Source organism: Chiloscyllium plagiosum, unplaced genomic scaffold (assembly GCF_037043375.1).
Source record: "Chiloscyllium plagiosum isolate Xiang-an unplaced genomic scaffold, Cpla_swu_hap1 HiC_scaffold_34, whole genome shotgun sequence".
Lineage (NCBI taxonomy): Eukaryota > Metazoa > Chordata > Chondrichthyes > Orectolobiformes > Hemiscylliidae > Chiloscyllium > Chiloscyllium plagiosum.
This window is the reverse complement of record NW_028270172.1, coordinates 8396573-8423499: the sequence shown is the minus strand read 5'-3', so window position 1 is coordinate 8423499 and position 26927 is coordinate 8396573. Positions and strand designations below refer to the sequence as shown.

The 26927-nt window shown below is 43.9% G+C and overlaps 1 protein-coding gene across 3 annotated transcripts; it reads right to left on the bottom strand.

Annotated features, from left to right (window-relative positions):
* Positions 1-1162: 1162 nt before the first annotated feature.
* Positions 1163-26922, bottom strand: cunh5orf22 (chromosome unknown C5orf22 homolog). 3 transcript variants are annotated; one of them, XR_015752804.1, is made up of 10 exons: positions 26778-26922; positions 24066-24211; positions 21108-21257; positions 18248-18734; positions 16870-16932; positions 15532-15653; positions 12543-12609; positions 10593-10732; positions 8250-8448; positions 1163-1464 (listed from the first exon to the last, which is right to left on the bottom strand). XR_015752804.1 is itself a non-coding variant. In XM_043719626.2 (9 exons), exons 1-9 carry the CDS (start codon positions 26847-26849, stop codon positions 1353-1355), a joined length of 1359 nt encoding a protein of 452 aa, XP_043575561.2. In that variant the 5' UTR covers positions 26850-26922; the 3' UTR covers positions 1163-1352. The 3 variants fall into 3 exon arrangements, 2 of the variants coding, with proteins under 2 accessions (XP_043575561.2, XP_043575563.2); XM_043719626.2 differs by lacking the exon at positions 8250-8448; XM_043719628.2 differs by lacking the exons at positions 8250-8448; positions 10593-10732.
* Positions 26923-26927: the final 5 nt, after the last annotated feature.

Sequence of the window (26927 nt, the reverse complement as noted above, 5' to 3'; positions counted from 1 at the left end):
AATTGGCAGGCAAACTTTACTCAATGCATCTTTTAATATAAATAACAAGGCAAAACATCCTCTTGCTGAAATGCTGACCCAATTAGGCGAGAATCTTTTCCTTTGCCCGTTAGATCCAGAAGATGGTGGCGAACTGCCTTCTTTAACCTCTGTCGACCTTGGGGACTAGTTACAACCACGGTGCTGTTTGGAAAAGAGTTCTAGGATTTTGATACAGCAACCTTGAAGAACTGATAATATATTTTCAAGTAAGGAATGGTGAGTGGCTTAGAGGGAAACATGCATGTGCTCCCATGTATTTGTTGTCCTTGTCATTCTAGATGGTGATAGAGAGTTATAACACAGAGAAAGCTAGAGCCCGCATGTTTTGAAGGTGCTGTCAATGATAGCTCATGGTCACTGTTTCTGAGCTGAGACTACCTTTTAATTTCAGATTCCTTTTCAATTGGGTGGGGTTTGAACTTAAGGTTCCCAAGGCACAAGTATATGCCTCAAAATGACTAATTCAGTGATATTACCACTACACTCTGTCCCTTAGGGAGAAATAGGACCAAGTATACCTTGTGCTTGCTGTTGATCAGAAACTTAACTGTATTGTGACTAACTTCACTCAGACTTAGAACAGACACAGAGGAGGTTTATCGGGATGTTATCAGGATGTTACCAGGAATGGGGGACTTTTGTTGTAAGAGGCGCTTGCAAATGTTCATTATGTTCTCCTTGGAAAACAGATGGTCAAGAGGTGTCCTTAGCAAGGTTTTCAAGATGGTGAGAAATTCTGATGGAGAAGAAATATTTCCTCTGGTCACTGCATCATTAACACGAGGTAATGGGATCCAAAAAGCACTGGAACAAGGTTGAAAAAAAGGGGAGAACAGGAGAAGTTCTTTTCACTCAAGAACTATCTGAGACACTTGACCAGGAAGAGAAGCTGATGTTATAAAAATAATTTGACATGCATGTTTGACAGAATCTTGAAGATAACAAACTGACTGGATTACAAACAGGAATATTCTTTCAGGGGGACAGCACAGGCCTAATGGACTAAATGGCCTCGTCCTGCACTGGGTAACAGTCAGAAAAAAAACACTCAGTTACTGTATAAAACTGCTAACATTAACAGCAAGATTATTGAAACAAAGATCAAGGACAATATTAAAAGTGTCATTAAAATTATAATTTATTAAATAAAATTCTCTTTAGAACGTGGAGTTGAAGCCCAGGATCGACTTGAATCATGGTGGGGCGAATGGCCTCCTCCTGCTCCTATTTTGATGCTCTCTTCTGGAAATGAGACTGAAGGCTGTACGCACTCTCTGGTTCAGACAGAGGGACATAGCATCTGACAAAATTCAGTATTCCAAATGGACGTCTAACGACCCATAGCAACAATGTAGTACCTTTAACATCCTCTCTTGAATAGAGTCTACCTGTTCAGGTGGACAGTAATCATCTAGACTGGACCTGAAACAAGACAGAACCTGACACAATCTGCTCCAAACACACTGCAATTTGCAGAAACGCTCGCGGGAGAAGTTACGTGAAAACATTAACAGTAATGTGAATCACTGGCTTGCTGTTTATATTCAATACATTCAGAGGAACGCAGTTTCTACAGCTAACAGACAGCATACGCCCTTTAATAACTCTCGATTAACACAGGCAATGGTAAAGTCTCCAGAGTCTTACTGGATTACAGGGCTGCTCTCTCTAATTAGAGGGAGATGACTGGTGGTGGTATAACCTGAGGGTCACCATGTCTCCGGTGAGGAAGGTTGAACAGGAGAATCCTTCATGGCAACATCAGCTGGTGCAGAATTAAACCCACACTGCTGGTGCCATTCTGCAGTGCCAATCAGATGTCCAGTCAACTGAGCTATGATTGCATGATTCCAAGTTTACACAGAACACCAAGTGGTTCCAAGCGATTGATTGTGATAGAAGGCTCTCTGGTCAGAGGCACAGACAGATGTTTCTGCGGCCAGCAGCAAAAATATCAGAATGGTGTGTTGCCCTCCTGATGCCAGGTTCAACCATGTCTCAGAGAGGGTGCAGAAAGGGGAGAAGTACCAGTGGGAGGTCACTGTACACAACTAATGACAACGGAAGGGAAAAGGATGAGATTCTGAAGGAAGAATATAGAAAGTTAAGCAGGAATTTAAAATGGAAGTCCTCAAGGGTAGTAATATCTGAATTACTCCTGGTGCCATGAGCTAGTGAGGGTAGGAATAGGAGGATAGAGCAGATGAATGCATGGCTGAGGAGCTGGTGTATGGGAGAAGGAATCACATTTTTGGATCATTGGAATCTCTTCTGGGCTGGAAGTGACCTGTACAAGAAGGACAGATTGCATCTAAATTGGAAGGGGACTAATATACTGGCAGGGAGATTTGCTAGAGCTGCTCAGGAGGATTTATACGAGTAAGATGGTTTGGGACACAGGGAGATAGTGAGGAAAGATTTCAATCTGACACTGGTACAGTGGGAAAGGGAGCAAGTCAAAACAGTCAGGACAGGTAGGAATAAAGCAGAGAACAAGGTTGGATGGATAAATTAAACTGCATTTATTTCAATGCAAGAGGCCTCACAGGGAAGGCAGATGAACTCAGGGCATGGTTAGGAACATGGGATTGGGATATCATAGCAATTACAGAAACATGGCTCAGGGATGGACAGGACTGGCAGCTGAATGTTCCAGGATACAAATGCTACAGGAAGGATAGAAAGGGGGGCATGAGAGGAGGGGGAGTGGCATTTTTGATAAGGGATAGTGTTACAGCTGTACTTAGGGAAGCTATTCCTGGGAATACATCCAAGGATGTTATTTGGGTGAAACTGAGAAATAAGAAAGGGATGATCACCATATTGGGGTTGTATTATAGATCAGCAGGAAATTGAGAAATTGAGGGTGGTCAAGGTAGGAGATTTTAACTTTCCAAACATAGATTGGGATTGCCATAGTGTTAAGAGTTTAGATAGAGAGGAATTTGTTAAGTGTGTATAAGAAAATTTTCAGATTCAGGATGTTGATGTTCCAACTAGAGAAGGTGCAAAATTTGACCTACTCTTAGGAACTAAGACAGGCTAGGTGACTGAGGTGTCAGTGGGGGAGCACTTTGGGGCCAGCGACCATAATTCTATTAGTTTTAAAATAGTGATGGAAAAGGATAGACAGGTCTAAAGGAGAAAGGCCAGTTTTGACAGTATTAGGCAGAACTTTCAAAAGGTGATTGGGAGGCAAATGTTTGCAGGTAAAGGGACGGCAGGAAAATGGGAAGCCTTCAAAAATTAGATAACGAGAATCCAGAGAAAGTATATTCCTGTAAAGGTGAAAGGAAAGGCTGGCAGGTGTAGGGAATGCTGGATGATGAGAGAAATTGAGGTTTTGGTCAAGGAAAAGAAGGAAGCATGTGTCAGGTATAGACTGGATAGATCGAGTAAATCCTCAGAAGAGTATAAAGACGTTGGAGTTTACTTAAGAGGGAAATCAGGAGGGCAAATAGGGGACATGAGATAGCTTTGGCAAATAGAATTAAGGAGAATCCGAAGGGTTTTTATAAATACATTAAGGATACAAGGGTAACGAGGGAGAGAATAGGGCCTCTCAAAGATCATCAAGGCGGCCTTTGTGTGGAGCCACAGGAGATGGGGGAGATATTAAACGAGTAATTTGCATCAGTGTTTACTGTGGAGAAGAACATGGAAGACAGAGTGTGGGGAAATAAATGTGACATCTTGAAAAATGTCCATATTGCAGAGGAAGTGGTCCTGGATGTCTTGAAACACATAAAAGTGGATAAATCACCAGGACGTAATCAGATGTATCCTAGAACTCTGTGGGAAGCTAGGGAAGTGATTGCTGGGCCCCTTGCTGAGACATTTGTATCATCAATAGTCACGAGAGGTGCTGGAAGACTGGAGGTTGGCAAACGTGGTGCCACTGTTTAAGAAGGGCGGTAAAGACAAGCCAGGGAACTATAGACCGGTGAGCCTGACCTTGGCGGTGAGCAAGTTGTTGGAGGGAATCCTGAGGGACAGGATGTACATGTATTTGGAAAGGCAAGGACTGATTAGGGATAGTCAACATGGCTTTGTGAGTGGAAATCATTTCTCACAAACTTGTTTGAGTTTTTTGAAGAAGTAACAAAGAAGATTGATGAGGGCAGAGCAGTAGATGTGATCCATTTGAACTTCAGAAAGGCGTTCGACAAGGTTCCCCATGGGAGACTGATTAGCAGGTTAGATCTCATGGAATACAGGGAGAAGTAGCCATTTAGATACAGAACTGGCTCAAAGGTAGAAGACAGAGGGTGGTGGTGGAGGGTTGTTTTTCAGACTGGAGGCCTGTGATCAGTGGAGTGCCACAAGGATCGGTGCTGGGTTCACTACTTTTCATCATTTATATAAATGATTTTAATGTGAGCATAAGAGGTACAGTTAGTAAGTTCGCAGATGACACCAAAAATGGAGGTGTAGTGGACAGTGAAGGTTACCTCAGATTATAACAGGATCTTGATCAGGTGGGCCAATGGGATGAGAAGTGGCAGATAGAGTTTAATTCAGATAAATGCGAGGTGCTGCATTTTGAGAAAGCAAATCTTAGCAGGACTTATACACTTAATGGTAAGGTCCCAGGGAATGTTGCTGAACAAAGAGACCTTGGAGTGCAGGTTCATAGCTCCTTGAAAGTAGAGTCACAGGTAGATAGGATAGTGAAAAAGGTGTTTGGTATGCTTTCCTTTATTGGTCAGAGTATTGAGTACAGGAGTTGGGAGGTCATGCTGCAGCTGTACAGGACATTCGTTAGGCCACTGTTGGAATATTGTGTGCAATTCTGGTCTCCTTCCTATTGGAAGGATATTGTGAAACTTGAAAGGGTTCAGAAAATATTTATAAGGATGTTGCCAGTGTTGGAGGATTTGAGCTTTAGGGAGAGGTTGAATAGGCTGGGGCTGCTTTCCCTGGAACGTTAGAGGCTAAGGGGTGACCTTATAGAGGTTTTTAAAATCGTGAGGGGCCTGGATAGGGTAAATAGAAAAGGTCTTTTCCGTGGAGCCCAGAACTAGAGGGCATAGGATTAGGGGGAGAAGGGAAAGATATAAAAGAGACCTAAGGGGCAATTTTTTCATGCAGAGGATGGTGAGTGTATAGAATGAGTTATCAGGCGAAATGGTGGGGCTGGTACAATTACAGCATTTAAAAGGCAAATGGATGAGTGTATGAATAGGAAGGCTTTGGAGGGATATAGATCAAGTGCTGGCAGATGGGACTAGATTAGATTAGGATATCTGGTTGGCATGGACGAGGTGGACCAAAAGATCTGTTTCCATGCTGTACATCTCTATGATTATGACTGCCGGTCACAGCTGTGCTGACTGGTGTCATGCTGATTGTGTGGAGATCCAACCAAATCAGGAAAAAAAATGTGTGGAGGTGTCGGTGCTGGACTGGGGTCAACAAAATTAAAAATCACACAACACCAGGTCATAGTCAAACAGCTTTATTTGGAAGTATAAGCTTTTGGAGTTTTGCTCCTTCGTCAGGTAGATTTGATCAATACACCACATCAATTGTATGACACCTACCCCATGATATTTTACTATTAATTGTGTCCTACAATCCTGACCCACTAGCTACCTGACGAAGGAGCAGCGCTCCGAAAACTTGTACTTCCAAATAAACTTGTTGGACTGCAACCTGGTTATGTAAGGAAAAAGAAAGAATAGGCACTTCTACAAAGTACTGCACCACCTCAGGACATCTCAAAGCCTTTCATAGCCAATCTGATAGCTGTTCATTCTTTCGATATAGCAAAAATGGCAGCCAGTTCCTGCACAGCAAGCTGCCACAAACAGCATTGTCTTAGTGATCAAATAATCCATTTTAGTGATGTTTGTTGAGGAATAAATATTGACTTAAGTCACCTGGGACTACTCTCCTTTTTTTCAAACATGTTATAGAGGTTTATAACTTCATGAGGAGCATAGATAAGGTGAACGGCAGGTGTATTTTCCCTCGGGTGAAGGATTTCAAGAGTAGGTGGCATATTTTTAAGGTTATAGGACAAAAATTTAAAAAAAGACATGAGAGGCTACTTTTTTCTCAGAGTGTGGTTCATGTGTGGAATGAGTTTCCAGAGGTAGTGGATGCAGGTACAGTTACAATGTTTAAAAGATATTTACATAACTTCATGAATAAGAAATTTGGATGTGCAGAGGAACCTCGATTATCCGAATATCGGATTATCCGAAGGAGATCCCGAGGTCCCGACAGAAACATTATATCAAAGAGCTGTTTCAACCATGATTGCGTATTTTGTTTACAGGTACAATGATTAAAAACGAATTCGGCTCACTGAAATGCTGCCGAACAGTCCTGGACAGTCCAGACACTGTCTCTAAATGATGATCTCCCGCCCTCTCTCTCTCTCTCTCTCTCTCCCCCAACACTTTCCCTGGAGATCTACACAGGGGCGTACCCTAAACTGCCCTTCCCCAGACAATCTCTTCAACATTGTCCTGTACAGAGCAGAGGTGGAACCTGTCAAAAGTTTGTGTGCGCGCATGCGCTATTTGGAGATTTACCCCACAAAGGCGGCAGCAGTCTGACTGTTGGTGGTGGTGGGGTGGGGGGGGGGTGGGAGGCGCGGACAGGGGTTGGATGGTGGGTGGGGGTGGACAGGGGGCGGAGATGGATGGGGTTGGGGGGCAGGCAGAGGGTGCGTATGCTGCTGCCTTGTCTCCTGAAAGGGAGCAGACTTCACAGAAAACTCCAAACCCCAGAGGAAATCAAATTAATCGAATAATCTGTTATCCAAATGAAATAGTGCCGCCCATCTCGTTTGCATAATCAAGGTTCCTCTGTATATGGGCCAAGCGCATGCAGGTGGGACTAGTTTAGTTGGGGATTATGGCTAGCACTGGTTCGATTGAAGGGTCTGTTTCTATGCTGTATGACTCTACGACTGGACCGGAAATCTTTTATTACCAATCGAAGGAACAAAAGCATTCTGGACAATAGCCAAAAAGCAACAGCTCCAACAGTGCTGCACTCCAGAGTTTGCCTGCTTATATTTAGGGTGGCATGGTGACTCAGTGCTTAACACTGCTGCCTCACAACACCAGGGACCCAGGTTCAATTCCAGCCATAGGCGACCGCCTGTGTGGAGTTTGCACTTTCTCCCCGTGTCTGCGTGGGTTTCCTCCAGGTGCTCCGGTTTCCTCCCGCATTCCAAAGATGTGCAGGTCAGGGTGAATTGGTCATGCTAAATTGTTCATAGTGCTAGGTGCATTAGTCAGAGGGAAATAGGTCTGGGTGGGTTACTCTTCGGAGGGCCGGTCTGCCCTTGTTGGGCCAAATGGCCTGTTTCCACACTGTAGGGAATCTCAGTCTCTGGATTGGGGCTTGATCTTCTGGCAAAACTCCAAGCATTGATAGGATTTTAGATTAAATCACTTTCTATCAATAACAGTGATCAATTGGAGCCAATTCCATGCATGTCAATGATTCCCAGTGGGTGTGAGCTGATGGGTTAATGTGGTCCGAGCACATTTCACTGACAAACACTACTTGGGGCTGTAAGGTTTAATTTAATGTCAAGACTACATTTCAGCTCATCTCCCATTGACTAGGTAAAACAGAATGTTAGCCCATGCAGACTGTACAGTTCAGAGGAGGAAATGATCTGGTGGATGAAAAAGCACCTTTCCTGAATTCTACCCAAGATATACCTCCTGGTTTGAGCGGAGTTAGTGCAAGCAGTTCTGGTCATTTGGAAAGATATACTGGACTTGGAGGCAGTGCAGTGTACTGATCTGGACTTAAATGGTTAAAATTGCAGAAGCAATTGTGCAAACCAGTATTGTATTCCCTGGAATTTACAAAGCCAATAGTGTGAATTGATCAAACGTTTGCAGATAATTTGATAGAGGGAAACTATTGTAAACAAGAGCAGCAATTGCTGGAGAAACTCAGCAGATCTGGGAACATCAGTGGTTAATGGGTTAATGTTTCAGTGACCCTTCTTCAGAAACGGACTCAAAAGATTTATTTGGTTTCTCTCTCCCCAGATTTCTGCCCAGGCCTGCTGAGTACCTCCAGCAGTTTATTTTTGTTTCAGATCTTCAGCATCCACAGTTCTTAGTTTTATTTTAGCAAGAAACTATTTCAACTGGTTGGGGTGCTTAGAACTGCAGGGCTCAAGAGTCATATCTGCCTGGAATGAAATTAGGAAACTCTCCTACACATACCTGGCAGCAGAAACTTGGAACTCCCCACAAACAGAATTCAAGCTGAGATTAACGCCGAGATTTAACACTGAGATTGATCCAGTTTTGCTCTCCAAAGTACATGGGCTGAAGGTATTGAGACTGGGTTAGCCCTTAGATCAGTCATCGCTTCATTGACTTGCAAATTCGAGGGCCTGAAAGTCCTCTTGTTTCTTTATTCCTAAGACATGGGTATTCATACAGAATGAATGTTCTTTGAGCCAGAATCTAAGGTCAAAGAAAGTTTACAGCCCAGGAACAGGCCCTTCGGCCCTCCAAGCCTGAGCCAACCCAAATCTACTGTCCAATTTCTAAGCATCCGTATCCCTCTGCTCACCACCAACTCATGAATCTGTCCAGATGCATCTTAAATGAATCCACTGTGCCTGCCTCTACCACCTCTGCTGGCAACGCGTTCCAGACACCCACAACCCTCGGTGTAAAGTATTTGCCGCGTGTATCCCCCTTAAACTTTTCACCTCACACCTTGAAATCCTGACCTCTCGTTATTGAATGCTTCATCCTTGGAAAAGGCTTATCTCTCTCCACCCTGTCTATACCCTTCATGAGTTTGTAAACCTCAATCAGGTTCCCCTCTCAATCTCCTTTTTCTAATGAAAACAATCCTAACCTACTCAACCTCTTCATAGCTAGCATCTTCCATACTAGGCAACATCCTCGTAAACCTTCTCTGCACTCTCTCCAAAGCGTCCACATCCTTTTGGTACTGTGGCGACCAGAACTGTACACAGTATTCTAAATGTGGCCAAACCAACATCATGCACAATTTTAACATGACTTGCTAGCTCTCATACTCAATACCCTGTCTGCTGAAGGCAAGCATACCATATGCTTTCTTGACCACTCTATCCATCTGTGCAGCACCTTCAGGGTACAATGGACCTGCACTTCCAGATCTTTCTGCCCATCAACTTTTCCCAAGGCTCTTCCGTTCATCGTATAATTCGCTCTGGAATTAGACTTGCCAAAATGTATCACCTCACATTTGCCTGGATTGAACTCCATCTGCCACTTCTCCGCCCAACTCTCCAGTCTATCTATATTGTCCTGTATTCTTTGACAGTCCCTTATGCATTCGGCTACTCCACCAATCTTTGTGTCATCTGCAAAATTGCTGATCATACCAACAGTGCCATCTTCCAGATCATTTATGTATTTCACAAACAACAGTGGCCCCAGCACTGACCCCTGTGGAACACCACTGGTCACCTTTCTCCATTTCGAGAAACTCTCTTCAACTACTACTCTCTGTCTCCTGTTGCTCAACCAGTTCTTTATCCACCTAGCTAGAACACCCTGCACACCACGTGACTTCACTTTCTCTATTAGTTTACAATGGGGAACGTTATCAAACATCTTACTAAAGTTCATGTATATGTCATCAACAGCCCTTCCTTCATCTATCAACTTGGTCACTTCCCCAAAGATCTCTATTAAGTTGGTAAGGCACAATCTCCCCCGCACAAAACCATGTTGCCTAGGGATGGGATATCTGGTCGGCAGGGACAGGTTGGACCGAAGAGTCTGTTTCCATGCTGTACATCTCTATGACTCTATGATAAGCCCATTCTTTTCTAAATATAAATAGATCCTAACCCTCAGTACCTTCTCCAGCAACTTTCCCACCACTGACATCAGGCTCACTGGTCTGTAGTTACCCAGAATATCCCTACTACCCTTCTTGTACAGGGAGACAACATGAGCAATCCTCCAGTCCTCCGGCACCTCACCTGTGTTTAAGGATGCCACAAAGATATCCGTCAGCTATATCCTCTCTCACCTCCCTCAGCAACCTGGGATAGACCTCATCCGGTCCTGGGGATTTGTCCACCTTAATAACCTCTAGTCTATCCGACACATCTTCCCTACTTATGTCAATGTGATCCAGAGTAAAGAAACTTCTATCTCTAATCTAAACATATATCATGTCCCTCTCCTCAGTGAACAATGATGCAAAGTAATCATTCAGAATCTCACCTATTCTCTTAGGTTTGTCACACAGCCTCTTTTTCAGGACATGTGCAGGATTGCACACATGGCCCTGAGACAGTCTACGGATAAGTAAAAGCAGGAAATACTGGAAGGGCTCAGCAGGTCTGGCAGCATTTGCAGATAGAGAATCAGAATTAACGTGTCAGGTAAATCACTTATCATCCCAATTTTAATTGAGAGGTCAGCAATCTTAAAGGTTGACTCTATTTCCTCACCCTCAGAAGCTGCCTGATCTGGGTTTCCAACATTTTCTGATTTCACTGTAGATCACCCAGCATCCACTGCACTCTGCCTTTGTAATCTATTACATACCTTGCAATAGTAATGAGAGTTGGCCTGGGCAAAACTTTAAGTAACCGTTTTACAGCAGCCATGTGTTTGTTTATCTCTTCCTCAGTGCTAATGTGGTGCGGAAGTTCCGAATAATCACACGTTAGCCCCGCCTGGTGAACCTGAAAATAAAAAACCCAGCCAAGTACATTATTCGGTGCTACTGCAGTAATAACTTTTTTTTCATTCACAAGATGAGAAGATGAATTTGAATTTTCATCTGTAATTCAAATTCCCCACCATCTGCCATGGCAGGATTTGAACCCAGGTTCTTCAGAACATTACCAGGGTCCCTGGATTAACAGTCCAGTGATAATACCACTAGGCCATTGCCTTCCCCTGTAATAAACTAGTTTCTACAAATACTTTTACAAACAGGAGTTACAATTGAAATGCATGCAATCAGACACCCTCACTTTGCACATGGTCACATGGATCATAAGGAATTAGAATTGGATTAGGCCATTCGGCCGGTTGAGCCATTCAATAGGATCATAGCTGATCTGGTGTGATCTCAACCCCACTCTCCTATCTGCTCCCCATAACCACAGACTCTGGTTGATTCAAAATCTAACTTAGCCTTAAATATATTCGATGGCACTGCTACCACAACAGTAGAGAATTCCAAACACTAATGACCCTCAAAGAGAAAATAAAGTCCTCATCTCAATCTTAAATGGGGGATCTTTAATGTTTTTTTAAAACGTGTCCTTTAGTTCTCCCACATGGGAAACATTCAATCAGCCTCCACTCTCTCAAGTTTTTTTTAATCTTTTGTTTTTCTTAACTCCAGACAAAATCTGCTCAACCTTTTTTCACGTGATAATCCCTTCATCCTAAAAACTAATCCTGCTAACTTTTCTCGAGTTTTTACACTGAGGAGACTCAAACTGCGCACTGTGCTCCAGGTACAACCCAGCCACCCAATTCTCTGATGGCTCAGCAAGGTCCTGAATCCAGTGACGTTCAGGGAGTAGAGCCACTCGTTCTAACTCTGCTGGGCCTTGAATGTGGGTGGGTAGAGGGGGTACTACGTGAATGCAGCCAAGTGCAGATTCCAGCTCAGCTGTGATGCTGTCCACTGTTGACCAGCTCTCTGGTCCTGGCTTTGTGCCTGAATGGTTATCATTCAGGGAGTTCTGCAAATTATCGGACTTATGACATTACAATCCAGTCAGGGGTCTCGACAGAAACTTCTCAACAAGGAGAAACAAAACGTTTTGAAACTTTCCAATGGCAAAAATACCAATCAGCAGAGGAGACAGAGTTTTACTAATTGACAGAAGAACTAGAGGTGATGTGAGGAAGTATTTTTATATACACAGTGACTCAGGATATAGAATGTGCTGCCTGAGAGAGTGGGTAGCAGCAGATTCAATCCTTATGTTCATAATAAATTTGAACTTTTGTTTCTTCAATCATGGGACGTGGGTGTTGAAGGCTGGGCCAGCATTTATTGCCCGTCCCTAGTTCTCCTTGAGAAGGTGGTGATGAGCTGCCTTCTTGAACCGTTGCAGTCCACCTGCTAAAGGTGAAGCCACAATGTCCTTAGGGAGGGAATTGCAGGATTTTTACCTCGTGAGAGTGGAGGAAGGAGGAATGGTGATATATTCTCAAGTCAGGAGTGTGAGGAGCATGGAGCGGAATATGCAGGGGTGGTGTTCCCATGTATCTGTTGCCCTTATCCTTCTAGATGGAAGGGTTTGGAAGGTGCTGTCTGAGGATCTTTGGTGAATTTCTGCAGTGTATCTTGTAGATGGTACACACTGCTGTTATTGAACGTTGGTGGGGGGGGGGGGGGGGGGGGGGGAGTGGATGCTTGTGGATGTGTTTGATTCTTAGCTACTCTGAAGAGAAACAAATGCAGACCTTGCCAGTGATGCCCATGAAAGAACAAACACAAACAAGGCAGGTAACTGTTGTCATACCCACCATTTCATAGTCAGGTGTTCCCAGTCTCTCCTTAAGGCTAAGCACAAGCTGAGTGAGTTTTTCCAGGCTGCAAACAAATGCAAAATTCTTATAAGACGATGCATACATCCAGCTGCATGTTGTTAAAATGAGAGGTGATCTTATTGAAATATACCCAGGGGGTTTGACAAGGTAAATGTGGAAAGGTTGTGTCTGGAGCTATAGATGGTGATGGGAGAATCTCCAGTCTCTTACCACATGGCAGACCACAAAGTTCTCCACCAGTTAATACCTGCCATCAGTCTGTACCGGAAAAATTCACACATTGGTGCACAACCTGTTCTACTGCATTTGAAACACACTTTCCTTAGCCATTGGGTCTTGGAATGGGACTGGAACCTGGAACTCCTGGGTCAGAGACAGGGACACTACCCTGCGTCACAAGACCTTGTAACATTTACTTGGGAGGCACGCTTTGGGCGACAGTTTGGAGTCAAGGGCAACAACGGACAGGCAATAAAATGTTGGCAAGCCAGCGATGCCCAAGTCCAACGAGTGAATAATAAACATCCCAATTTCTTTCACCAGCTAAAATCTGGGTTCCTGCAACCAAGAATCTTTGTATTGAATCGTAATAAAATCCAACCTGTAATGTCAATCTATAATAGATACAGAGAAGCAGAACATTGCAGATACTGGAAACCTGGCATAAAAACTGAAAATGCTGGAAAAGATCAGCAGGTCAGACAGTGTATGTGGAGAGGGAAACAGATGTTTCAGGTTGATGATCTTCTCTGAGAACCTGATTAAAGATCACAGACCTAAAACATTAACGTGGTTTAAGCGCTGCCAGACCCACTGCATGTCACTTCTCTGACACATTCTTGGTCATCCTTGTATCTTCCACCCTCCACAAACCTGAACATCTCCAAACCTCTGCTGCCCGCACTGCTTGGTTCACATATCAATCCCCACATGCAGACACCTCCACAACTGGAAGCATCCAAAACTTGGGACTATAAATAGAATTTAGTTACTAAGAATCCACTCAGCAAGATCATCATAAGATATAGGAGCAGAATTAGGCCATTCGGCCCATTGAATGGCGGAGCAGATTCAACCATGGCTGATACGTTTCTCAATTTGGAGAAGCCCAGTTCCAGGACCCGGCCTGTTTCCACTGTCGGGAAAGAGTCAAAGAGATCACAGCTGTGTAGGTGGGTGGGAGCTGAGCTCTTGGAGACACATCAAATGGACAAAACTGGACAATTTCCAAATCTATCGTCTTAATATCTTGCTTTTTAGTTAGAAATCCAAGGAGGCGCTGGAGAGTGGAGACTCTTTTCCCTTTATTCCAAACACATGACAATAAATCTAATCTCACCTATCTGTTTTAAATCCACTGAATGACTCGGCCTCCACACACTTCTGTGTCAGAGTTCTACAGATCCACTATGCTCTGGATGAAAAATTCCTCCTCTCGGTTCTAAAGGGTCGTTCTTTCACTCTGAGGCTATGCCCTTGGGTCCTAGTCTTACTTACTAGCAGAGGCATCTCCTCCATGTTCACACTATTCAGGCCTCTCAGTCTTCCTGACGTTCCAATCTGAATTCCCCCAGATCCCCTTCCTAAACTCCATCAAGTACAGACCCAGAGTCCTCAATTGTTCCTCATATATGACGAGCCCTTTATCCCTGGGAGCATTCTTATAAACCTCCTCTGGACCCCCCTCCAATACCAACACTCCTTCCTTAGATAAAGGGCCCAAAACCGCTCACAAAATTACATATGTGGTCTGAAAGAGAAATATCTTCAGTCAGACAGTATGGATCCTGCTACCACAGGAGTGGCGATGGCAGATCATGGAATTTCAGGCTATTCAGTCCATCGAGTCTACACTGTCTCTCCAGAGGATCCCACTCAGTCCCACCCCACTTACTCCATTCCTGTAACCCTATATTTCCCAAGGCCAATCCATCTCATCTGCACATCTTTGGACTGTGGGAGGAAACCGGAGCAGCCGGGAGAAATCCACGCAGACACAGACAGAATATGAAAACTCCACACAGACAGGTGCCCGAGGCTGGAATCGAACCTGGGTCCCTGGTGCTGTGAGGCAGCAGTGCTAACCAATGGGACACTACAAATAGTTAACATACTTGCGATAGGACCGGGGAAGAGGAGCAGATTTTTTCCACAAATGACATTAGCAAACCAAGTGGGTTTTAATGAAAACCAATGGTGGTTTCACTATCATAGAGACTTGCTATATATTCTCGGTATTGAATTTAAATTCCACCAAATGCCACAGTGGGATTTGAACCAGTGCCCCCACAGCATGAGCCTGGATCTTCAGATTGATAACCCTGTGACAATACCAGCACTCCACCTTCTGACTGTACTGGGAGATCCGGGGACAGTCAGGTGGTGTAGGAACTGGTCCAAGCAGCTAAAAAGCAAGTTATTATCATGTGGGCAGGGGCCAGTGAAGTCAGTCAGTAAACAGCTGGGGCGGGAGAAACAGTGGGGCTTGAGGGAAGGAACGGATGTGCAGAAATCAACGAAACAAGAAAAACAAGCAATCCAATCAAACCCAACTGAATAATTCAGCCAATCCATTTTCACTTTGTTAAGGTTCCCATTATCAGGTTTCCTCTCTCCCTGACTTACCATTATCCACTCCTTTGTCTGCCCTCCTGCCTTTTTCTCTAGGCTGCGTCAACATCTATTCATTCACTCTGACCTCCCACCCTACGACACCCCCGCAGTTCCTTCAGTGTATATGTCACCTGTTCCAAGCTATCAACAGTTCTGTAGAAGGGTCACTGGATCTGAAATGTTAACGCTGCTTTCTCTCCACAGACATGGCCAGACCTGCTAAGTTTCTCCAGCACCATCTACTTTTGTTTCAGATTTCCAGCAACTGCAGTTCTTTGTTTTATTTATCCAAGTGATGAATTCTCCTGTCAAGAGAAACATTGCTGCTTTATTATAAAGTTATTTCATTTACCCAGGGATTGCTGCCCACTTCTGTACACTTTCTTCGCTATCATCTTCACACAAATCTGCAAATGCAGCTTCCATATCTTCCAACTGTCTTGTGCGAGCCTCCACACAATCGATCAAGGCCTCCTGTGGGGATGATATATAATTTGCAGATTTGTTTTGAGAAATTGCCTTTAAATTAAAATTGTTAATGTCAAGACTTCCTTGCCCAAATATTTAAAAAAACCCAACTCTTATTCCTTCTGGTGTGCCCCATTCTTCGCTCTAGAAAGAAGTTATTTTGTTAACTTCCTATTTAAAATGTGATGGATTTAAGTATATTTTCATGTTGAGATATTTCAACAGGGAGCAGGAATAGGCCATTTGACCCCTTGAGTCTGTTCCACCATCAATAAGACACTGGCTGACCTGGTTGTGGTGTCAGTACCATTTTCCTTCTACAGCCCGCAATCCTCAACACCCTCATCTCTGCAAAGTCCATCCAACTCAACCTTCAATAAATTTAAATTAAATGCTGCCTCACTCATGTTTGGGAAAGAGAATTCCAAATTTTCACAACCCTCTGATATAAAGAAAATCATTCTCTTCTCTGCCTTAAAAAGGGGAATGTAGCGTGTGCTCATTTTAGTCATTCCCACCAGGGGAAATATCCTCCTGGTATCTCTCCTATTCAGTCTCAAGGTCTTACATGTCTCAATAAGATAACCTCTCATTCTCCTGCTTTGACCCTGTCTAGTCCTGTTAGAGTTTTATTGGTTTTTATGAGATTCTCTCTCAGTCTTCTGAACTTAAGTGAATATAATCCCAACCAATCCAGTCTCTCTTCATAAATTGGTTAGCTCAGATGGCTGAATGCAGAGCGATTCCAACATTGTGGATTCAATTCTCACACCAGCTAAGGTTAGCATGAAGGACTTTCCTTCTCAACCTCTCCTCTCACCTGAGGCATGGTGACCCTCAGATTAACCCACCACCAGTGAGAGAGCAGGCCTATGGTTCAGTAGGACTGTGACAACTTTTACATCACAGGAATAAGTCTGTTTTAAAAAGAGGTTACTGCTCCTTAACAAGATTGTAACATAAAGCTGCTGGTCCACGGTCACAGCAACAGTTAATACTATTCTCTTTTTGACAGAAAGAAATAGCCGAAATCCTGTCTATGGCTGTTACAGTCATAGAACTTAAACAGTTAAACACTCACTGAATTGGCAACTGTATTCTTTTAAAAAACACAAGCAGCAAATTTCAACATTTGAAAAACCTGCGAGGATACATTTTCATCTCTTCAAAATTAACATAGCCTCATGTTGCACGAATAGCAATACATTTGATCATCACCTACCTCAGAGTCTTCCCGATCAGGTTTGTTAAAACTGTACAACTGTTTAAGAATTTCATATTCCTCCTGAGGGACAAGATGAAAGTGATTATGAATACCTACAGTGCCAAAGGCTTAAGCAAGAAATGATACTTGTTCTCATTTAACATCTGCTGTCTAGTTGTAGTATTTAGGTTTAGAACAATCCAAACACAAATCTTTCCATGCATCCATCTTTTTGCTTTTGTAAAGAAAAGCACTGCATTTTGAAAGTGCCTTTCATTACCATAGGACAGGTTATACTTACTTTCCAGCCAATGAACTGCTGTCATTGCTGTACTGAAGGAAATATAGCAGCCAGTTTGTTCATAGCAAGCTCCAACAAATAGCAACATGACAACAATCAGATCATTTGTTTGAGTGATAGCAGCTGAATGATAAATATTGGACAGGACAGCAAAGAATTTCCCATGATCCTTGAGATTGTGCCTTGGGATGTCTCACACCCAGCTTAGTGAGCAGGATGGGTCTCAATTCAATGTCATTCAGCTGAAATCCTGAAAATACAGGAGCCATTTAAAACAGGGGCTGTCATAGTATAAATGTCATTGGATGAGTAATCCAGAATCTCAGGCTGCTGTACTGTGCTGTGCAAATGGGGCCAAATCCCAGCATGACAGATTGTAATATTAAAAAGAAATAGAGATAAGAGCTTAATAGTCAACATGTAACCACTGTCAATTGTTGTAAAACACCATATTGTTCACTAATACCCTTTAGGGAAGAAAATCTGCCATCCTTATCTAGACTGGCCCACATGCGACTCCAGACACACAGCAAAGTAGCTGACTCTTAACTGCTCTCTGGGCAATCAGGAATGGACTATATTTTGCATTGAATACAACTTTCCTTCGGACCAACAGCCTGCTTGTTTCTCTCAAGAGTTTACATTCACAAGCTAATCCAATGGTCTCTCTCCCCTGTCCTTACATGTTACCCCAGCAACAGACTGCGCCCAGATACACAAGATGTGAGAAGATCATGTGTTAGCGAATTTTCAGAAGATTTGTAGCTCAGGTTGAGGTTCTGGATATAGGTTTGCTGGCTGAGTTGGAAGGTTTGTTTTCAAACATTTCATCAGCATATTACACCCTGAGAAAAAGAACAGGAAATGACGTCACCACAGGAAATGACATCGCCAACCCAAGGAAACCCCAACACAAATTGAAAGTGGGCTACACCACCAGTGCTTCATCCGGAGGCTCACTGAAGATGTTACCTAGTATGGTGATGAAACGTCTGAAAATGAACCTTCCAAGACAGACTAACGAATCTCAACCAGTTAATGGACCGGTAAAATACAGAAACCATTTTCCCCAAAGCTACAATTAAGGAAAAGTACCTTGGTGTACATTTCTTTGAAGGGATTTTTAACTGAAAAGAAATCCAAGTCAATATCCAGGATGAAGGCATCTCTTTTGTCCAAGACATGAAGAAGATCCTTAACCATTTCCTTCTCCTGTTGCACAGTCTGAGCACTTGTTGCTGCTGTGGGGGTTGGACTGGTTTCCTGTGTGTGTCTGTCAGTTGTGGAGTGTGTAACTGGACAAATGTTGTTATCATCAGATCCGTACTTAGATGGTGGATTGTTCTCTTTGGATGAGGAGGCACACAGAGCCCCGGGCATCCCTTCTATGTTGTTTAACTGCTCCAGTTTTGGTTTCTTGGCGACTGATGTTCTGATTTCCTCCAGTTCTTCACAGCCATCTCTGCTCTGCTCACCTGGGTCTATTGGAATGACCTGTAATCCTAACTGCTTCCTGTTCTCCAGCAGACTTTCCGATACGTACAGTCCATCACTCAGAAAGTAGCTCTCGCCACTTGTAACCCTGAGAAGAGAACACAATAATCACAAAAAAAAGATTAGAATGAAACAATCTTTGCACATTTAAATAAAACGTATGTGTCACAAATGCAGGTAGGAGGGAGAAGACACTACAATAGGAACCAGCAGCTTAGAAGTGATTTGATTTACTCATCCTTTTTCTCCATCTGTTTCCTCCTAGAACTACTTCTTTGAACAGGTTCTCCAATTTCAAATAACCTCCCTTCCCATCCCCTCCCTTCCACTCCTCCCAGCCACCAAACAGATTCATTCCTCCCATTAAGCAACCAGGTCATACCCTTTACCTGTCTTCACCTATCCCCATCCTGCTCCCCACTTCCCCTCACCGCCAGTCCTGAAGAAGGGTTACACCCGAAGCATCGTCTTCTCCAGCTCCTGATGCTGCCTGGCTTGCTGTGCTCTTCCAGACTCCTGCCTGTCTACTTTGGATTCCAGCATTTGCACTCAGTTTTTGTCTCTAACTAACTTGGCTTAATACTTCCCATGGTTTGATGCCTTCACTCCTGCAAAGCCCTGGGACACTATATAAGTTTAACTTGCTGTTGCTGTTTCAGTCTACCATCCGTCTGCTCTGGTAATGGCAACAAGTAGAAAACGGTGCAGTGCAAACACTTCCTTTTACAGTCAGCAGACTGCTCTGTGCCTTGGTACCAAGGTACACACAAAATTGGGAATCATGAGTTTTGGTTCGTTATTCTTTCATTGGCAAGGCCAGCATTGGTTCACCATCCCACACCAGCCTTTAACTGAGCAGCTTGTTTGGCCATTTCAGAGGGCAGTTATAACCCATTGCTGTTGGTCTGGAGTCACATGTATGTCAGACCAGGTACGGACAGCAGATTAATGTCCTTTAGGGAGGGCAATGAGTCAGAAAGGTTTTCATGATAATCGATGTAGTTCCAGTATCATTAATATGGAGACAAGCTTTATTTTGCAGATTCTTTATGAATTATTCTTTATGAACATTAGGGGGACAGTGACCAAATGGTATTCTTGCTATGCTACTAATCCAGAGACCCAGGTAACGTTCTGGGGACCCAGGTTCCTATCCTGTCATGGCTGATGGTAGAATTTGAATTCACTAAAAATCTGGAAATCAGAGTCAATCTTGATTATGAAACCATTGTTGATTGTCAGAAAGGAGCTGAAAAATGTGTTGCTGGAAAAGCGCAGTAGGTCAGGCAGCATCCAAGGAGCAGGAGAATCGACGTTTCGGGCATGAGCCCTTCTTCAGGATACCCATCTGGTTCTTTAGGGAAGGAGATGTATCACTGTTCTTTCACTGTCACGGTTCAAGAAGACAGCTCACCACCACCTTCTCAAGGGCAACGAGGGACGGGCAAAAAGTTGTTGGTCCAGCCAGTAATACTCACATCCCATGAGTGAATAAAGAATGGATCTGGTCTGGCCTACACATGACTCCAGACCCACAGCAACGAACTGCCCTCTAAGCAATTTGCAAACAGCAGTAAATGCTGGTCCAGCTACTGATGCCCAATTCCTGTAAATAAATTTTTAAAAAATTATTTCAAATTCCACCATCTACCACGGTGGAATGTGAACCCATGGCCACCAAACATTACTCTGGATTACTGCTCCAAGAACATTACCACTATGTCACCACCACCCATCATGTGGGGAATTGAGAATGTACATCCGTGACATGTTTATCAATGTGTGGGTAAGACACTAACTATAATCAACAGCGCATTCAGTTCTCAAGGAAAACAGAGCATTCAACTCCCTGAGAAAATATTTCTCCTAATTTGTATCCTAAGTGGCGACCCTTTTGTTTTTAAACATTGACCCCCTTGTCCCTGATTCTGTCAAGACCCCACAAGACTTTCTATGTTTCAGCCAAGTTGTCTCTTAACTCTTCAACACCAGCAGACACAAGTCGAGCTTGTCCTGCCATTCAATGAATCGTGCAATTCAGAAGAAGCCCTTTGGCCCATTGAATCTGCAATGACAAAAAACTAAATTTACACTAGTTCCATTTTCCAGCATTTGGTCCATAGTCTTGAAGGTTATGGCATTTCAAGTGCTCATCCAAGTATTTTTTAAAAGGTTTCCTTAAGTGCCCATTTCAGGTGTTAATCTAGGAGCCTTCTCTGACTGTTTACCAATGCATTTATGTCTTTCTTTGAATAAGGAGTCCAGTAATGTACACAATGCTGCAAGTGTGGCCTCACCAGTAGCCTGTCTAACTGGTCAGCTGCACTGAAGCTCTCCCAACTCCAAATAGAGTCGGTTAGAATCTTTGACCTTTACCGGGTTGAATTCAAAAATGAATTCTGTTACACAAAGCCTTGGTCAGACCTCCCAACATTCCTGTCACAGTAAACAGCAGCAATACCTGATGGTTTTCGTTGATGAATCTCTACCAACAAAGAAGTGGTGCTTCCCATCGGTGATCTGCTGGGCCCAGAGAGGGTGAAGCCAAAACACATCAGAGAAATGGCCAGCGTAAACAACAGGCATGATCCAGTTCTCAATGCTCAGGTCTCTGGATGTAGGACAGAGTGGGGAGAAAAAAAAAAGTTTGATCACTTCTCCAATACAAATAAGAAACTGAAAAGAGAAAAATAGAATAATTTTTTCCGTCGAACTGAATAATGGCTTCAGGCTGTCACAAGGTGCCCCATTCTTGCTAAAGTACTATCAAGTTCCACAAACATCAAACCTCCCTGACGGGCAGAATCTCCCGGATTTAAACAATGTTATTTCCAAGACCTGAAAGCAAATCGCCATCCCCTGCAATGACTTTCCCAGTCTCTTTTGACAGCTTCTTCCAAACCTATGACCTCTACAATTTAGAAAGGTAGCAAGTACATTTAAACACAAACACATGCAAATTTCCCTCCAAGCCACTCACCACCTGACTTGGAACAATGTCGGCATTGAGAGAAAGTGAGGGCCGCAGATGCTGGAGATCAGAGCTGAAAATGTGTTGCTGGAAAAGTGCAGCAGGTCAGGCAGCATCCAAGGAACAGGAGAATCGACGTTTCGGGCATAAGCCCTTCTTCAGGAATTCTTCAGGATTCCTGAAGAAGGGCTTATGCCCGAAACGTCGATTCTCCTGTTCCTTGGATGCTGCCTGACCTGCTGCGCTTTTCCAGCAACACATTTTCAACAATGTCGGTGTTCCCTCAGTGTTGCTGGATCAAAGTCTCGCATCTCCACCATTGCTAAAATGTGGATCTACCTACAGCAGACGGATTGCAAATAGTTCAAGAAGTCAGCTTACCACCACCTTCTCCAGGGCAACTAGGAATGGGCAGTAAATGCTGGCACAGCCAGTGATGCCACATCCCATGAGGGAGTCAATTAGAAGCTCACTCAGTGATAACACGCTCACACAGCCCTCCCACTGCCAGCAGAGCTACAATATAGAACATTACAGCGCAGCACAGGCGCTTCGGTTCTCGTTGTTGCGCCGACCTGTGAAACCAATCTGAAGCCCATTTCACCTACATTATTCCATTTTCATGAATATCTCTAACCAATGACCATTTAAATACCCTTAAAGTTGGCAAGTCTACTCCAGTTGCAGACAGGCCGTTTCATGCCCCTACTACTCAAGAGTAAAGAAATTACCTCTGACATCTGTCCCATATCTATATAGGAGCTAAATGATGTCTTTTGTTCTTTCCTAGCTTCATCTGTTCTTCCCATCCCAGCTTTAACAGTGTCTTTGCTGCTCTCATGATCATTCTGCTCATATAAAAGCATGGTGTCAGGTGGATGTGGATATCCAGTATAACCGTGGTGTCCACATTACCCTTGGTATTAGAACAAGCTCAAATGGTATTTGGGGGGGGGGGGGGGAGGAATGTGGCTGCAGCAATGTTTCTGTCCAATATATCATCATAAACATTAACTCTAAAATAAAACAAAACAACGTATATCCTAGAAATCTGAAACAAACAAAGAGAGGGCTGGAGAAACTCAGCAGGTCCAGCAGGATCCATGGAGAGAGATAGAGCTCAGGTTTCAAGTCCAGTGACCTTTCATCAGAATTATAACGTTAACTCTGCTTTCACTCCAATGATGTTATAGCCTCTGGTTGGAGCAATGACCACAATGTGAAACAGCCCAAAAATCACAAAACCAAGCTGGTCAGCTGCACTGAAGCTCTCCCAACTCCAAATAGAGTCGGTTAGAATCTTTGGCCTTTACCGGGTTGAATTCAAAAATGAATTCTGTTACACAAAGCCTTGGTCAGACCCAATCTGGAGCACTGACCTCCGCACTGTTCACTAAACCTCAGTAAAGAGATCCTAACCTCAAAGGGAAACGGAGCACATTAACCGGAATGGTTTTCAATTGTTCCCATCATATTCAACACCTACTTTGCTACCAAATTGATCTTTTCAGCAGTTCCTGACTTGAACAAAAGCCAAAGCTTGTGATCCAATCCCAGACTCGATTAAACAGAACGTTCTCTTGCTCTCGCCTTTTCTGTTGTTCAATTACATCAATGACAGGAAGCATCCTTCTGATTTCTGGCATATCTCTCCGGCTCCTCCTCATACTCCCACCTTCCCCACATTGAAAGCAAGTCTGAACTCCATGTTTCCCAATCAAATGGCTTTCCCTCCCACATCATTCTTCTTTCCAGGCTCAGGGTTAATGGTTTGTGCCCAGTCACAGCTTTAGCCTGCTCTGCGACGGGATTTCTGTGACAGCGTCACACAAAATCATAAACAAAATTACCTAGGTATAGGAAACCCTACATGCCTAAGGCTCTGACAGTGGGTTACTGAATTTTTGTTAAAATTAAATGTTCACGGTGTGTGATTGTTGCTGGTTAGACCAGTACTTTATTTCCCATCCCTAATTGTTCAGAGGTCAGTTAAGAGCCAACCACATTGCTGTGGGTCTGGAGTCACATGTTGGCCAGATCAGGTAAGGACGTCAGATTTTCTTAAGCTGTGACTAGGCACATGAGTGAACCATCTGGGTCTAAATGACAATTGGTAACGATTACATAGCCACCACTGGACCAGCTTTTTATTCTAGATTTTTAAAAATATTGAATTAAAGTTTCATTACCTGCCTTGGTCGGTAACTAACTCCCAGAGCAGTGTGAATTACTGGTCCAGTGATATTACTGTGATGCCACCACCTTTGAAATATCAATTGTTTGCCAAATACAATAATTAATTTCTTATACTGTCAACTCGACATTAACTGTATCTACTTACCAAACAGGGACTAGTTTGCAAATATGAGACTATTTATAGTTATTTCAACAACATCTGAGATACAGATTAGGCAACATTTAAATGCAATAAAAGCTAAGTTACGTTACCCAAAAAGTAACTCCTTATCAAAAACACTGTCAGCTAACATGTCAACTGGGATGAGAAGATCTGGGTGTGAATCCAGGTGAACCAGAGCAATATTTTCAATTGGCAAATGCTTTGAACCAATCGCTCGATAGATGAACGGTACCACCTAAATAAACATAAACAGAGAGACTGTCTTGAAGAAAGCTGAAAGAGGAAGAGGGTGAACGGAAATCGACACTGAAGTTTCTGTATCTAACACTCACATATCACGCAGAGTCACAGTCATGGCTAAACAATACATTTGCTCCCATTCCACTAACAGGAACATACAAGCAATTATTTTGTTAAGACTCACTCATGATTACAAACACCTCTATCAAAACAAATAAAAATTGAAAAAAAGAAACTGTGAATGCTGTAAATCAGAAAAAAAACCCCGAACAATTTCTGGAGAAGCTCAGCCAATCTGGCAGCATCTGTTGAGAAAAATCAGAATTAACAGATCGGGTCGTGTGACCCTTCCTCAGAACTCACAACAGATACTGCCAGACCTGCTTAGCTTTTCCAGGGATTTCTGTTTTTGTTACCTCCACCAAAACTGCTGTCAAGGTTCTCTTTTTGATGAATGGTTGGTGTGATGGTGATAGTGGGTGGGCCAGGGGAAAGAGGTGGGATGCAGAGGCTTTGCTCAATCTTCACCTTAAAGATGTCTGAAAATCTTGGATAAAGATGCTGCCACCAATTCCAATTGCATTTTTAATACAAGATGTTGGGCTCTGAACTTGGGCCTTCTGGTCCAGAGATAGGGTCACCTCCACTACATCAAAAGACCATTCCAACCCTCCTTGTACTCCTAGTCTGCAGTCTTGTTAATATTCAATGGTGAAGGATTAACTATTAATAAGTCTTTGGCACAAAAGGCACCTAACTTGAATAAAGAGTAGTTTTATTATAGTATAGAGGGTACCATATTATAGTAGCTTCAGAATGATCAACTATAACACACGGAGCACGATTATCTCCTGAGAGATATAAAACTCTCAGAAATATAAATGCTACAACCCTCAGGACAACTTTTCAAACCCCAGGAAATGTTCCAATCCCCAGGGAAACATTCCATTTCTTGGGACAATGTTCCAACTCCTGGGGCAACCTCCCAGTCCCCCAGTTAGCATTGCAATCCCCAGGACATTTTTGGATTTCTTGAGACAAACTTTCAATCTGTGCAACAACATTCCACTTCCCGGGAAAATGTTGTAATTCCAGGACAATCTTCCAATCCCTGGGATAATGCAGCAATCCCTGGGACAACGTTACAAAACCCCGGGTCAACTCCTCCATTCCCTGGGACAATGTTGCAATCTTCCAGAGAACATTACCTCAAGAGGGTTGGAATATAAAAGCAGTGATGTGTTTCTGAGACCTTATAAAGCTCTGGTTAGGCCCCATTTAGAATACTGTGTCCACTTTTGGGCCCCACACCTCAGGAAGGACAGTCTGGCACTGGAGCTTGTCCAGCGGAGATTGACATGGATGATCCCTGGAATGGTAGGTCTAACATACAATGAATGGCTAAGGATCCTGGGATTGTATTCATTAGAGTTCAGAAGGTTGAGGGGAGATCTAATAGAAACCTAAAAGATAATGCATGGCTTAGAAAAGGTGGACACTGGGAATTTGTTTCCATTAGGTGGGGATACTAGGACCTGTGGGCACAGCCTTAGAATTAGAGGGGGTCAATTTAGAACGGAAATGAGGAGATATTTCTTCAGCCAGAGAGTGGTGGGCCTGTGGAATTCATTGTCACAGAGCGCAGTGGAGGCCGAGACGTTAAATGTCTTCAAGGCAGAGATTGATAAATTCTTGACCTCACAAGGAATTAAGGCATACAGGGAGAATGCAGATAAGTGGAGTTGAAACTCCCATCAGCCATGATTGATTGGAGGAGTGGACTCGACGGGCCTAATGGCCTTACTTCCACTCCTAAGTCTTATAGTTACAATCCCCAGGATAGCATTTCATTTCCCAGGTCAATGCTCTCTCCGAATCCCCGGGAAAATGCTGCAACCTCCAGGAGAAGGTTCCCGGGACAACGCTGTCATCCCCGGGATAACGCTGATATTCCCGGGATAACGCTGTAACCCCCGGGATAACGCTGATATTCCCAGGATAACGCTGTAACCCCCGGGATAACGCTGATATTCCCAGGATAACGCTGTAACCCCCCGGGATAACGCTGTAACTCCCGGGATAACGCTCTAACTCCCGGGATAACGCTGATATTCCCAGGATAACGCTGTAATCCCCGGGATAACGCTGTCACTCCCGGGATAATGCTGATATTCCCAGGATAACGCTGTAATCCCCGGGATAACGCTGTAATCCCCGGGATAACGCTGTCACTCCCGGGATAATGCTGATATTCCCAGGATAACGCTGTAATCCCCGGGATAACGCTGTAATCCCCGGGATAACGCTGTCACTCCCGGGATAACGCTATGATCCCCGGGATAACACTCTCACTCCCGGGATAACGCTGGTATTCCCGGGATAACGCGGACACTCCCGGGATAACGCTGTCACTCCCGGGATAACGCTCTAACTCCCGGGATAACGCTATGATCCCGGGATAACGCTATGATCCCCGGGATAACGCTGATATTCCCGGGATAACGCGGACACTCCCGGGATAACGCGCGGCCGGGTGTTGCGGAGGGAAGGCCGGCCCTTACATCCTGATGGTCCTCCACCACCCAGACCGGGAGCTGGGGGTAGCGGCGCAAGGAGCTGGCGGCCCCGCTCATGGCTCCCGGTAACGGGGGCAGCTCCAGCCCCTCCGTCCCTCTCCCCGTGACCGCAGAGTCTCCGGGGGAAGCAATTCC

What these genes read in the sequence shown, in the direction of transcription:
- cunh5orf22 (XM_043719626.2), bottom strand. Translation starts at nt 26,849, where the DNA reads ATGAGCGGGGCCGCCAGCTCCTTGCGCCGCTACCCCCAGCTCCCGGTC. An exon ending in TCAAAGAAATGTACACCAAG is followed by an intron (nt 16,933 to 18,247) that starts GTACTTTTCCTT and finishes CTTGTCCCTCAG; the next exon opens with GAGGAATATGAAATTCTTAA. An exon ending in AAGTGGGCAGCAATCCCTGG is followed by an intron (nt 12,610 to 15,531) that starts GTAAATGAAATA and finishes ATTTGTTTGCAG; the next exon opens with CCTGGAAAAACTCACTCAGC.